Source organism: Populus trichocarpa, chromosome 17, assembly GCF_000002775.5.
Source record: "Populus trichocarpa isolate Nisqually-1 chromosome 17, P.trichocarpa_v4.1, whole genome shotgun sequence".
Taxonomy (NCBI): Eukaryota; Viridiplantae; Streptophyta; class Magnoliopsida; order Malpighiales; family Salicaceae; genus Populus; species Populus trichocarpa.
Window position 1 is genome coordinate 15052015 of NC_037301.2, and position 15405 is coordinate 15067419.

At 32.4% G+C, this 15405-nt stretch overlaps 2 protein-coding genes across 4 annotated transcripts; both read left to right on the plus strand.

The window, feature by feature from the left end:
• The first annotated feature begins 946 nt into the window (after positions 1–946).
• On the plus strand, positions 947–3431 carry LOC18106686 (protein NRT1/ PTR FAMILY 5.8). Of its 2 annotated transcripts, XM_024588378.2 has the most exons (4): positions 949–1344; positions 1485–1699; positions 1909–2417; positions 2506–3431. In XM_024588378.2, exons 1-4 carry the CDS (start codon positions 1290–1292, stop codon positions 3347–3349), a joined length of 1623 nt encoding a protein of 540 aa, XP_024444146.2. In that variant the 5' UTR covers positions 949–1289; the 3' UTR covers positions 3350–3431. The 2 variants fall into 2 exon arrangements, with proteins under 2 accessions (XP_024444148.2, XP_024444146.2); XM_024588380.2 differs by having other exon boundaries at positions 947–1659.
• Positions 3432–8594: 5163 nt separating this feature from the next.
• Positions 8595–10752, plus strand: LOC18106687 (GEM-like protein 7). Of its 2 annotated transcripts, XM_024588699.2 has the most exons (5): positions 8595–8765; positions 8857–8889; positions 8985–9050; positions 9182–9441; positions 10126–10752. In XM_024588699.2, the coding sequence occupies exons 1-5, from the start codon at positions 8696–8698 to the stop codon at positions 10297–10299; spliced, it is 603 nt and encodes a 200-aa protein (XP_024444467.2). In that variant the 5' UTR covers positions 8595–8695; the 3' UTR covers positions 10300–10752. The 2 variants fall into 2 exon arrangements, with proteins under 2 accessions (XP_024444467.2, XP_006372629.2); XM_006372567.3 differs by lacking the exon at positions 8857–8889 and having other exon boundaries at positions 8597–8765.
• Positions 10753–15405: the final 4653 nt, after the last annotated feature.

Genomic DNA, 15405 nt, shown 5'->3' on the forward strand with positions numbered 1-15405 from the left:
TGTTCACTGCAATATTAGCATTTGTTTTATTTAAATAAAGTGAAAGATTAAAATAAGTAATATATACATAAATATATTTAATTGAAAGGATAAAGATAAACATATAAAATAAATTTATCTCGGTCATAGTTTTGGAGTCTGTCATAGTTTTAGAGTAAATTTCTATCATTTCAAATATAAAGGGCATGTTTCTCCTGCTTTCACTGTCTTTTTATCTTATGTCCAGAAACAGTAACTTAACATTAGTGTTTAGGTGTAGATGCACAACCAATCAATATTCATTCAATATTAATTCAAATAATATATATATATAAGTTTTTCCTTGTATATTCATCATTCAATTAATCAAGCTTTCTAATTCTTCATTGTTAAGTTATAAATTCAGAATTAGTGTAGAATTCTTTGAGATTTATATACAAATAAAATCTCAAATCCCAAGCTTGGATATGTTCATGAAAAACAACAACCCGATTCTATATGCATACCTCCCTATGATTAACTCATGAGGACTCCATTATTGGAGGAAAAAGCATCCCCACAGGCCACAACACCTCCTTTTTTTCTTTCCTATCATGTTACGTTCTGTTCAACTCAGATTTTAAATTTGCTAGGAAGTGCCTCCTCCTGTTGAGTTCAGGAGCTCCACCTTGTTGTTCTTCCTCCACACCAACACGAATTATAACCCACTTCTGAAATACTCAATAAAAAACAAAAACACTTTGAAAATATTCAATGAAAATACCAAGTGGCAACAGTATCCAACGCCAAGTGTTGAAACTGCCACGTATGGAAAACGTGGCAGCATATGAGAAACCATATCAAAAACAAAACAAACGTAAAGTTTCAATGCATGTCGACATTTTCCATCTCTTGGTAATGCCTCTATGTCAGCATTCACAAACTTTTTTCTTGTTGAAAGTGTTATCATTGTAAGCATAGAAACATTGGGGATTGCAGTAGTGTTTATCGTGTCATATATGATAAAACAAGACCCGCCTGATCTTCTTTACGTTGCACAAGAAAAGGAAAAAGGTTTCCAATAATGTAATGGTGTTCTAAAGCCTCACAACTTGTGTCGATAGTTTGTGTTTCTCTGGATCTGAAATGGTATATTCTGTTCAGTGGAGTCGTCCTATTCTATATAGGATGTCAAAATCTGATGGGAGCTTAGTGGGATTGTAACAGGATTGAACGGATCCTAATAGGATTGCATGATCTTATTTTTTAATCAATCTGCATGATTGTATTAATCCTACCAACCCTGCAGCTTCATATCTATCTTCCTCATCATGGCCAGTGGGCAGAAACCAAAAGGGCTCAACAAGTCATGTTTTCTCCTCATAGGTTGTTATATTTTTATCTTCTTGACGAGTTCTTAGATTTTCCCTGATGAATAACTGATCAGTTTTATGCTAGAACATGAACAATCTGCTAGAAAGGATGTTAGTTGATTTGAATTCATTATGTTTTTTCCGTTTTGATAGTGATAGCTGGTATGGAAAGGTTTGCATTCAAAGGGGTGGCATCAAATTTGGTAACTTATCTTACAGATGTGGTTAAGATGAGCAACTCTGCTGCAGCCAAGACTGTTAATAATTGGTGTGGATTCACATCCATGTTACCACTTCTAGTTGCATCGCTTGCTGATTCATGGGATCGGTATTCCACCATTCTAACCTCTTCCTTTATTTATGTTGTGGTTAGTATTTTATTTTTGTTTATTTTCTGCTTTTGAAATTCTGTGAGCTTACAGCAATTGGAAAATATTTTGGTGATCACAAGTCCTACATAAATTCTTGATTATGATTAAGCTTACCGCAACTTGCCTCTGTAACTGTAGAGACAGTTTTTGGTTTATGATTTTCCATGGTAAATTTGCTTTTGTTCTTCTTAATTTGTTCTTTCTAGGGACTTGTGGCATTGACATCAACAGCATTGTCTTGGGCAAGGCATCCCACCAACAAAATAAGCTCCTCATACCTGTTTTGGTCGCTCTGTTTGATTTCTCTAGGACAAGGTGGATATAACCCATCTTTACAAGCCTTTGGAGCAGATCAAATTGCGAACGATGATGAGCTGCCGAGCACAAAAGATGAGCAGAAATCAAATAAGAAGAGCTTATTCTTTCAGTGGTGGTATTTTGGGGTTTGTGGTGGCAGCCTTGCAGGTGTCACAGTCATGTCCTATATCCAAGACACATTTGGCTGGGTACTCGGATTTGCAATTCCTACAATCGCAATGGGAGCATCAATTTTACTGTTTTGGTGTGGAAGCAGAATTTATGCATACAAACAGGATGATGCCATCTCTGAGAGGCCTTCGCGGGACATAGTTCGATCCATTAAGGAAGCTCTTTCGAAATTGATGAATAGCAGAATCACCTTACCAAACAACAATCCTGGAGTTGTTGAGCTGGAGTAAGATTTCGTATTGTCAGTCAAAGTATTTTTGCTTTGAAATCTCCTTGAGTATTTATGTTAATGATACTCTTTTATTTGTTTATAGGCTTCAAGAAAAACCTCTTTGTCAGAATTCGGGCAATGCCAAGGGATTGAAGGAGGAACCCTGCAGTGGTATTAACTACCTAGTTGAAAATGGAAAAGTAGTATTAAGGCTTTTGCCGATATGGACGATGCTGCTAATGTTTGCAGTCATCTTTCAGCAGCCTGCCACATTCTTCACCAAACAGGGAATGACAATGAAGAGGAATGTAGGCAGCAGCTTCAAGATCCCACCAGCTACACTACAAAGTGCTATTACAGTTTCTATAATCCTCCTGATGCCATTTTATGATGCGTTGCTGATCCCATTTACTCGACTGATTACTCGCGACAAAAAGGGTATCAGTGTGACTCAAAGAATGGGTATCGGGATGGTACTGTCCATAATAGCCATGGTCATTGCTGCATTGGTTGAAACAAAAAGACTCGAAATCAGCAGAAAAATGGAAGTTCTTGATCCAAAATTGGAAACAGAAGTTCCTTTAAGCATATTTTGGTTGCTGCCTCAGTACATTCTGCTTGGCATCTCTGACATCTTCACTGTTGTTGGGATGCAAGAGTTTTTCTATAGTGAAGTTCCTGTAAGAATGAGAACAATGGGAATTGCACTATACACTAGTGTATTTGGGGTGGGAAGCTTCTTGAGTGCCCTGTTGATTTCACTAGTAGAATATTTCACAAGCTCAAGAGGCAAAGGGCGGAGCTGGTTCTCTGATGACATGAGAGAAGCCCGTTTCGACAAATACTATTGGCTTCTAGCCTTGTTAAGTGTACTCAGCTTAGTGTTTTATGTTATTTTCTGCAAATGTTTTGTAAGCAGAAGCAGTGATTTGGATAATGAGAACTAGGCAAGGGGCAGAGCTGGTTCTCTGATGACATGATAGAAGCCCGTTTCGACAAATATTATTGGCTTCTAGCTTTTTAAGTTAATATCTGTTTGTTTTTATATTTCAAGATTATTTTAATGTATTAATATTAAAAATAATTTTAAAAAATTAAAAAAAATATTATTTTAATAAATTTTTAATGCAAAAAATATTTTAAAAAATAATTATTAGCGTAATCCAAAATATCCCATTAATGTTTTATGCAGAACAGTGATTTGGATGATGAGAACTTGTAAGAGTAGAGGAAGGCTTGATTTGTAAATAAGTTGTTTTGGTACATCTTCTTCAGCTTCAATAATTTTTCTTTGAAACAAGAACAAGTTAATGAAATTTCGAAGAAAATAAATTAATTGAACCCTAAACAAATAAAAAGGGTGTTCCAGCATATTATCTTCTTCTTCTTCCTTTTTCATCTTCTACAGCTTCCTCCCATCATTTTCAACAGTGCCTTTTGAAACTTTAATTATCTCTCTTCTTCATATGAATAAAGCTTCTCTTTTCAAATCCTTTTTTTTTTTTGAAAGAGTATTTTTTATTTTAATTTCATCATTATATTTACTTTTTAATGTTATTCTACTTATTTTTTAATCAAATAAATTAATTAAATTATATTCAAGTAATTCTCATACAATTTAATTTATTTTAAATCCATGATAAGTAAGAAAACGGGTTAGAAGAGTTTTTTTCTATTATTTTTTTTTCAATTTTTTTTTTAAATTTATTTTATTAAACGAACAAGTTATTTTCAGATCTAACCTAATAGATTGAGCCTATTTGAGATTGTAATAGTAGTTATGATTCAAAATGTTTTTTGTTTGGAAATATAAATAGTATTTTTTTTATTTTTTTTAAAATATTTTTAAGATTAATATTTCAAAATGATCTAAAAATATATAAAAAATAATTTAAAATTTTAAAAAATACTCAAGGTATCGAACTGTTTGAATTAGCGGTCTAATTGACAGCATCAACGGCAACAAATCTTTCCCAGATTGCAGTTTTCAGCCATGGTGCCTGTGGCAGCGGTGACCATTTCATTAATATGGGCTTAGGCCCAATATTGATGAACCCACAAGACCCAATATCGATGAACCCACAAGGCCCATTTTACACTGCAGCTCTATGTCCTATGGGCATTCTCGGCCAGCAGGAACTAGAAAGCCGTAGGAAGAAACAATACAGCCCAGCCTTAAACCAATGAAAGACAAATTCGATATTTTTTCAAGAATAAATCTTCGATGGTTACATATTCTAGCTATTGACCATTAAGTGTATTTATTTATTATAGTATTTTGTTTTTTTTTTTTTAGTTTAACGTGGGTGTCCGGGCCAGTTTGCGCGCACCTCGACTAATCCCATGGGCCCTGAAGTTAACGACCATGTAAGCCTCCAGTGGCCATCATATAAGCAACCACATGGCTCGAACCTGAGATCACAGAGGGAGCAAACCTCTTGGTCCCAAGCTTTTACCACTGGGCCATCACCTAGATGATTATTTTTTGTTTTTTTTTTTTTTGTTTTTGATGGGTGATGTCTTCCCGGTCAACTTCTGTTTTAATAGTTATTGATAAATTAAATATGAATGATAAATTATTCTAAAAAAGCTTTGAATAACAAAAGTTTTAAATTCAAAATAATTTTGTGGATTTGACAATGAGCTTATGGGTTTATTAATTTAGTTTTAAGTTTGGTTAATAAAAAATATTTGATATTAATGTCCTGTTTGATTAATAATTTATTTTAATCTCTAAAATATCTTAATATATGAACCAATGTATTAATTATATGATGAAAATAAATATTATTATGAGTAATTCATGAACTATTAACATTTATAAATATAAAAATTCATGAATTTAATTCTTCATAAATAGTAAAGATTCATGATTATAAGAAATTAATGTTTTGGTTTATAAGTTCTATAATTAAGTGTCTTATAAAGATGGAAAGTTCTTTACTTTTTTTTTTATTTGTTGTTGGTTTTTCTTAGTCTTGTTTTTCTATTTTTTTCTTTTACTATAAAGTTTAGATTTAGTTTTTATAAAGAGATATCAAATATAATTTTTTTAAATTTGTTGAATCTTGTTTAAGACTAGTGCACCTAAATAACATGGTGTTGTTGCAATTTTAAGAGGCTTATTGAAATCTTTTTATATATAAGGTGACAAGCAATAAATCTATAAAGACAAATAATTGATCCCTGATGACAATAAAAAAATCATCTTGATCAAATTATGAGAGTTTTAACAAGTAAATACTTTGTATGCTTTTAATTTATGTATTATATGTTTTAGTATGTATACTAGGAGTTAGTTTGAATTTCTTTTGTATAATTTAATATTTATTCTACATATATATTAGTTTTTTTTGTTATGATTGCAAGTTTACAATAAACTTATAATATTGCATGATTATAAACTAAACATATTTAGTTTCCTCTGATTGCTCTTCCAATCTGATTTTTTTATTTTTTTGAAAAATGACAAGTGTTGTCTGAGATTTCTTTGTTCATACCAACGGAAAAAGGATATAACACCGGGCAGCTAGCTAGCGTCCTCTAACCCTTTGGCAAGAACTTTTGTTTTGGCAATCATTCATGAAATTAACTAGGCTTCCTGATCAATCAGCTAAGGTGACTAATGTTGTTCGCAATGGTGAATGGTACTGGCCGACTGCATGCTAGAACAAATGCTATGGTATCTTACGGCACCATATTAATTTCCATGTGATTCTGAAGAATATTATTGTATTTCTCAGAAGATAACTCCATGAAGAGTGTCTTCGGCAGAACAGTTGCCGGGAGTTGAGAAGTTGCTCATCATGGCGCCTTTACATGTTCTCAGATCAGATGCAGTTTTATTGTTTTGCTTGCTGTTTTAGAAAGGCGCTCTACTAATTAGAAAGGGAATCATCACCTCTCGTAATTGCTTGATGTGCAACCAAGAGGATTAAGATAGAGATCAACTCTTCCGCACATGCTCTACAGATTCACACTATCAACTCTTCTTCACATGTTCTACAGATTCACACTATCAACAGATCAACTCTTAAAAACAGCATGATGCCTTGTCCATTAAATTTTTCTCTGACTCTCTTGTTGAGGTAGCACATATATATTTACTTTGACAGCATATCTGCTACTAACAAACTACCAATGTGCTCATGTGGATGATGAGTGGTCATGACTTCTAGGTCGCATGCAGCAAACAGGATGATAAAAACAACATAAATTTGTGAAGAGGCTTCTAAAAGTGACTCCAATACACAAACTGAGTAAATGTATCGGCTTGGCTGGTAGCTTTGTGGAGCTGGTGCACAGGGACTTCTTATTTAAAAGGGGAATGGTTAATGCTTCGGACCATTGCTAGATTGCTAAAGTGGAATATTGTAGATGGTTCTTCGGGGAAGCCACGAAGAGAAGCGAATTACCTTTTGTTGATCTACTCTACCAACTAGCAACTAATCGTCTTGTTTGAATATATTCTGATAATATTTCTCTTTACATTATCAGAATCCCTGCCTGATTATAGCAAGAACATAAAAAAAATCGATAACGTTGACTTTTGGGGCTGTGCTTATATTAGCTCTCTTTTATGGGGTTATAGCCTTGTTGTTCCCTTTTCTTTGACAATCATTTGAACGTTTTTAGGTTTGTTTCTTCATAATTTTGACTGCAACCCTCAAATCCTAAATTCCTACATTAATCATGTATCTCCGTCTCGATATACTTCATCCTCCAAGAACCTAACAACCACAAGGATGGGCCCCGTGCGATCCGTGCTCAAAGAAAAGTCACTACAGACTTAGGAGGATGAAAGATTAGCTCTCTTTGATCTCTTTGAATAGATTAGTCTGTCCATCCCTTCTCATGAACTTAGCTCTAGGTTTTATCAGTATGCGTCTCTTTCTGGGCCAACTGCCCTGTGGTCAGTAGGGTTGAAGCCCATGCTCTTAGGTTTACTCAAGCATGTTTCTCGCTTTCCTTAGGACCAGAGGAAAGACTCCAAGTAACCAAACAAGAACTAGTATTTAGGAACAGCATATGGACTATGAAAGCCAGGCCCATCACTTGCCTCATGGAAATTCTGGAGGCAAAGAAACAGGAGAACAGAAAAATTGGGACGTTGGAGGATTTTTAGGGAAAAAAAATTATTATTATTATTTATTTATTTAGTTTAGAGAAATATGTGTAAATTTGAGTTATCAACACTAATCATGATACCTCAATGTCATAATCGTAGACAGCCTTGGAATTAACCTGAAAGAATTGTCACCATACCATACTACAAGTACAGACTTTTAAACTATTCAGGAATGTCATACATCAACTTCATCTTAGGTCAACACGGTTACTTATGAAGATAGCTACCCTTGAAAAAAGTCAACATTTTATAATTGCATGTTGAGTATTACATTGTCGTTTTTTATTTGAATTGAAAGTATATTAAAATAATATTTTTATTTTATTTTTTTAAATTTATTTTTAATATTATTATATCAAAACAATCTAAAAATACAAAAATATATTAATTTTAAACAAGAATTTTTCTTTTCAAAAACACTTTTACACCACAAAAACAAATAATAACTTAGAAAATAACATTTTCTAGACCAGTAAAACAAGCCATAACCATCCTCATTCATCTCTTAAGAGCTTGAAAGCAATAGCATTAACCTCTGTATTGGCGTATCCATTTATACTCTGTTTGACATTATAATACAGTGCGGGTTAGAGATGTTTTTAGACTGATAATAACTTTTAAAATTATTTAATTTTCATTATTTAAATATGTTTTTCATTAAGAGTGCGATATAAACTTGAATTTAAGAATAATTATAATTTGTGGCTTTTCTTGGACCTGAGTTTTTCAAACTATAATCATAAAAGCTACAGTATCTTAAATTAACACGTAATGCATAGCATTCACAATCTCGAGGAATATAGTCGAAATCATCTGTGGGTGAAATGTCAATAATTGTATACAATGAACCTTTAAAAAATAAACCCAAAAAAGCATGACTTTGTATTTAGCTACCAAACTTAATTTTCACCAATCAGAATCTACTGGATTGAAAATGATGTGCGAAAAAAGAAGAAGAATAATGACCTTTTGAAATAGTAATATTGTACGAAGACGCGTGGAAACTGCTTGGAAAAGTCCTTTGCGATTGCATTCATTATCTTCGCAGACACGCATAAAAATCATTAAACAGGAACACCCTCGTCCTCTAAACAACAGTAAAGTCTTAGCCTAAACTGATCAGCTTCTTCTGATCTGAGCAATTTAATTTCTTTGAGTGACAGAAATGTCTCATAGGCAAATTTCACCTCCACAGTATGAGCAAACAGGAACACCCTCTTCCTCTACTCATCCTGGTTCGTCTTCTGGTTCTCCCCAGGATCATCAATTGGTATTGCTGTATCTAAATAAATATTGTGCAGATAACTTTACTTCATTGACTTGCAGGTGCAGGAACACCCTCTTCCTCTAATCATCCTGGTTCGTCTTCTGGCTCTCCCCAGGAACATCAATTAAGATTGCTGTATCTAAATAAATTAATATTGTGTACATAACTTTAATTCATTGACTTGCAGGTGCAGCTGAAGATGTAGATGCAGCTGGGGGATCAAGCAGCACCATTGCAAATTACTTTGACCGTGGTAATTAAGACTCCTTCCGTTGAATTATTTGATGTAGTGCTCTTTATTTTTCTCATTAGGAATGAATACATCAAGGATGGGATTCTTCTTCAGAGAAAACTAACATCATTAATCATGTGTTATAATTGCAGTTAGATCGGCTGGTCTCTTAGACACAATGAAATTTGAGGCAAAGAAAATCAGAAAAGGCGGGAGGAGGAACATTTTCAAGCAGAAATTTGACCTTAGAGCTGGAGAAAAGCTGCTAAAGGCATCACACTGCTTTTTTTCAATTGAAACTGGTGCTGTTGCAGGACTTCTCTTTATTTCTACTGAAAAGATAGCATTCTGCAGTCAGAGATCAATTGCCTTCAATTTTCCTATTTTGCAGCAAAATCAAACAGTTGAACAGGTGAATAAGTATTTCCTCTCTTTACTATATTTTTCTTGTGTCAACTAGGCGAAGTCTTATTCAATTGATTGCAAGCTGTAGTTTTATTTTTTTTTAAAATGTATTGATCACTTGTACACTAAAATATTGAAGAATAGGATGCAGAGTTCGTCTGTCTTCAATTTCTTCCTTAAAAAAAGACAGACTTTATTTCTAAACCATGTAGATATTCAACTCGGTTGACTTAATGACCAATTGATCCTGACCTGATAGGTCATTTCAGTAATCCAAGACCTAGGTCGATTAAAGTTTCAAATTAAATTAGGTGGAAATAAACTCAGTTAGTCCTGATTAACCTAGTAGGTGAATTGATAATCTGGTCATTCATGTTAAAATCTAGTTTTGAGAATTCAATAGATCAATCCACCCAATTCATTATCTGGCGCTAACAGAGACTTAAGGTGATAACTAAAAGTATTTTCCACGAGGGGTGGAACTAATTAAAGGGGGCGCTGTAGCATCCCCATAATTTGGAACATTTTACATTTTAGTCTTAAAATTTCTCATGTTTCTTTTAATTGACTCATAAGTTTTATGAATGTAAATCATATAATCAAACAACTGAACTGTATGAATTTGCATGGTTAATTGGTCCTGTATGCAAAAGAAACCTGACTCGTTGAAATTTGATATATTCATGAGCAGTTTGAGATACCACTAAGGAACATTAGATGGAGCAACTATGGTCATCCACAACAGAAGATCCTACAAATACGAACAGAAGATAATTCTGAATTCCTGTTCATGGACTTCTTGCGTTACGAAAAAGCTCGTCAAAACTTTGAGAAAGCAATGCGCAAACTCTACCAACCTAGGTAATTTCAAAGCAAAAGATTAAGAAGTTGATCTCAAGATCAGACAAATGCAATGGTGATCAAGTTCTGAGGCGAAAGAAAAAGGCTCATCTTTTAGACAATATTGTCGTCTTAATTTTAACAGTGTGCAGTACACATTTTACGTACAAAGTTGTAGTTTAGAGCACATCAAGAGGCAATGCTCAAAGGGTTTCCTACCTTTTCCGTTTCTATGGATGATTGAAACCACTTCTTCATTTCGGAAGGGAAAAAGAAAAACAGGAAATAGTAGATATTAATATTGAGATAGGAGAAGGATTCCCCGATCAAGTAATTAGATTAATTTGTAGTCTAAAAAGAGAGTTTGTGTTTAGAATTTTTATTAAACTAGTATTTAGAATCCTTCTTGGAATATGATAATTTGGGGTTCTCTTTATCCTGTAATCCCTTCATAAATATAAGGTTCATGCATTCAGAATGGTGTAGGTGTGTTGAATATGTATGAATTAAAGAAGGGAGGTTCAAAATTTATTTGTGTGTTAAGTTTTCAAAAATTAGCCAGCTTTAGAAGATTTGGTTCCAATAATTTACAGATTACTAGATGAAAATTAGTTATGTAATTGCAAGATATTGAAGATATGTATATCCTTTGCAAAAAATGAAATTATTTGTGAAGTTTAGAAAAATATTTGGTATTTACATTGAAAAAAACTTTAATTTAAAAAAGTTTCTTAATAGAAGAACACAAGTTAATTTATTGCTAAATTGAGTGTTTTGGTAAATAAAATTTCAAAGTGCTTTACTTATAAAATTAACCAATGGCATTTAAAAATACGGTTTTAAATTTTCGAATTAAGAAAAGGTCATATAATTAATTAATTATTAAATTAACACGGTACATTTTTAATTTTCTATCCTTGAGAAATCAATTGACGAAGTCCTAAACGTGTAAAATGTATTTTTTCCATATCAAGTGGTCCCATGAAAAGTATTTTTCCATATCAAGTGGTCCAATATATCTTACAATTTATGAGACAATAAAAATATATTACATGTCGTCTGCATGCATTTATTGTTGCACGAGAGATCCAATATATCTCTTTGAATTTCTCTAAGATTTATAATAGTGGTGATTAATTTAAGTTCGTGCGTGTTGGAAAACTGGACATCAATTTAACCAAATATATAATTAAAAAAAATATGTGGTGATTTAATTGTTATATGGTACGAGACCATACACAACAAATCCTTCCTTTACGCACATTTATCATGTCAATAATTAAATTGTAAGCTTCAATTTAGAAAGCTTTACCAAGCTCCTTTTTTTTCTACAAGCTTTTATCATGTCTGACACATTATTATTGGTATGGATCTTCTCACTAACAAATGATTTCATCTCCATAGCATCTTGAATCTATTGATATCTAACCTCAATGTGTTTTGATTGGGAGTGAAAAATAGAATGATTATTGAGATGTATTTCACTTTGACTGTCACAATGCAACATAAAGTTTTCTTGAACTAGTCTAAGTTCATATAAAAAAATTTTCATCCATAGCAACTGTAACATCCTCATCATTTGTATAGAGATTCCCTCACAATAAATCTAAAAACAATGTAATTTCTTTTTTTATTTTCAGTTTGAAACAATCACCTGGTTATTATAAATCTTTCTGGAATTTCAATTTTTTTTTTATCAACCCCTAATCTTAGTATTGCATATAATCCTTGTAAATTAATAACATTTCTATCGAAATTTCAGTAGAATCTTTTTTTTTTAACATCCCAAGTGTCGACATCAATTCATATCAAAATCAATCACACTTCTTATCCATAAACCACATAAAACTTATCACCCCATGTTTGATCCAATCATCCTGGATCCCATCTCATTATATCCAAGATTCCATAGTCCATTCTCATTAATTCATCACACTAATAATAACAATATATTCAACATTTGTAGTGGATGATGCAACATATTTTTGCAACCTTAATTGCTAAGAAACTGTTCCCTCTACAACGGTCATTAAGTCTATAATCAACATCACCATCCATATTTGCATCTATATATCTATCTAACACAAGTTTATCATTGCCAAAACATAAGTTGAAACTAGAAGTACCTTTAAGATACTTGAGTATTCATTTCATTACTAGCTAATGTTCCTTACCAGGATTAGAGAGGAACCGACTAACCATACTAACTGCATGAGCTATATTCGACCTTGTGTAAACTATGATATATATCAAGTTATCAATTACAGATGTATAAGAAACCTTCTTTATCTCATTTTTACCTTTTTCACTTGAAGAACATACTTAGAACATAGCTTATAGTGGCTTTAAATGGAGTAGAAACAGGTTTGAACTTGCTTATGTTGAATATCTCAAGTACTTATTGAACATATATCTCCTAAGATAGCCAAAGTCTCTCATTCTTTTTGTCATGATTCATTTTTATACCAAAAATCTATTTTGTCGGTCCCAAGTCTTTTATTGTAAACAACTTGTTTAACTCTCCCTTTAAACTATAGATCTTCTTAGAATTATGGCCAACAATTAGCATATCATCCATATATAACAAGAGAAAAATAAAGTTTCCATCAAGAAACCTTTTCATAAACACACAATTATAAAAAGTGGTCCTATCATAACCATGATTTACCATGAAAGAATCAAGCTTCTTATACCATTTTCTTGGAGCTTGCTTCAACCCATACAAACTCCTTTTCAACTTGCATACTAGCTACTCTTTGCCTATTGCTTTAAACTCTTCAGGCTGCTTCATATAGATCTTCTCATCTAAGTTGACATAGAGGAAGATAATTTTCACACCAAGTTGTTCAATTTAAAGATCCAAACTAGCAACTAAACCAAGCACTACCTGGATTGAAGAATCTTGACCATTGGTGAAAACATTTCTTCAAAATCAATACTTTTTTTAATGACCGAAACCTTTCACAACCAATCTTGTCTTATACCTTAGCTGTGAGCAGTTTTCATCAACTTTTGACCTGAACAGTAATTATTCTTGAGTGCTCCTCTTGCATTTAAGAAGCTTTACTAACTCAAAAGTAAGGATTTCATCTTTACTTGCATGGCTTTCAACCACTTATTTTTCTTCTCACATGACATAGCTTCATCAAAGCATTCTGTCTCCCCCCATTAGTAATCAACATATATTCTTGAGAAGAATATATGGTGAAAGGTTGGTGAGGTCTAGTGGATCTTATTAATTGTGGCTCATTTGAATCTTTTTAGATAATGTGTTCAGGAATAACATCATCATCATTAACTAGATAAGGATCATTAACTAGTGGCTCAATAGACAAACCACCATTATCATCATTTTAAAAATCCTCCTCATGATTAAAAGACATCAAAGTTAACTGTGGATTAGGTCTCAAATTTGAATTAGTAGGAATATAAATTATGAGCTATATTTTTCTATTTACTTAATTTTATAATTTTTTGTTGGCTTTACCATTTGGGCCCTCACCTTAATTGCTATATCAGTGATAAGAAGTTGAAGTGGTTGGAGTGTTTTTTTTGTTTTTTTAAGTGTGGCATTTTGAGATTTTATTTATAGAAATTAATAAGATGTTTTTTTTTCCTTCTACTTTATAGAAAAGACACCTTTTTTATCATCGAATTCTATATCTTACTTACCGTGATCTTGGGCCAAGTCTTGAGCTGATTCAGGTTTAATAATTAACTATGTCTCGTTAGAAATCATAATAAATTATCAAACTTTCACTTGCTTCCAAACATATAATTAATTATTAGTCATTATTTTTAAGAAGAAGCCATTAATTAGTGATAGATAATTCATGAATTCTATGTGGAATTAATTTTTTTTTTAAAGAAGGAAATATATTTTTAGAAAAATAATTTTGATATATATTAATCAAGATTCAGAGGAAGAGAAAAATTAATTCATTGAGGTTATTAGCTCCATTGCTATATGGAGGAGATATGATATATTAAGAAGATGATTCTTTTAAGAAGATGGACATGGAATGTACGTTCGAGTAATTTTGTTACACAGAGAAAGTGCTAATTAGAGATTAAAAATATGTTTTGGCTTGGCTCAAATTTTAATTCTATGAATTATATTAAGAAGATGATTCTTTTTCAAGCAGTTTGATCTTACCTGCATTAACACTACTATGTCCAGTACCCACATGCTTTCCATCCATGTCCATTTTCATCTCATTCAAAGAGATAATACTGTATCGTCTCAATTAATTGCGATAATTTACGCAGAGGACAAATTAACACCACGTTTTTCTTTTCTAGATCTTAAATCGAAAGATTTCCTACTTAAATCTGAAGAACATGATATATTGAGATTTTGCTATACGTTTAAGAATCGACCTTTACGCGGTTATGTCTTCTTCAATTCTCATGACGTCCAATGATAAAAAAAAATAAAATCTTTTGTTTAATAATTAATAATTACATGACCTTTTCTTAACTAGAAAATTAAAAATCACAATATTCTCAAATGTCAATTGTTAATGCACGGAAACTGTCAGTAGAACCTGACTGGCTCAACTGATAGACTTTAAATTCAGTCTATAATTAGTCTGAATTGAAAAATAAATAAATAAATAAATAAACAGATTGATTTATTACCGGATTGACCCAGTAAAATTTAATCAAAATTCAAATAATTTTTTTATTAATTGTTTTTTACAAAACAACATTCTTAACCTATTTATTGTTTTTTAAAAAATAAAATTAATCTAGATGATTATCCATTCAATCCATCCATGGTCCTTTATTGTCTGATCTATGTGGGTTGCTCTACACAGTCACAGGCTTAATTATATCCTCCCTCTTTCCCCTAATTTTTCTATTTACTTAATTTTATAGTTTTTTGTTGGCTTTACCATTTGGGCCTTCACCTTAATTGCTATAGCGGTGGTGATAAGAAGTTGAAGTGGTTGGAGTGTTTTTTTTTTTTTAAAGAAAAAGTGTGGCATTTTTTAAGACAACAAACAATACTTGTGGAAAAAAATGCTTTCACGTAACTAAAATACAAGGAATCAATTTGTCACGACCCGAATCCCGGATCCATGACCGGTACATAGGCAAGGTTCCCCTCCAAAGTTCCATACCTATG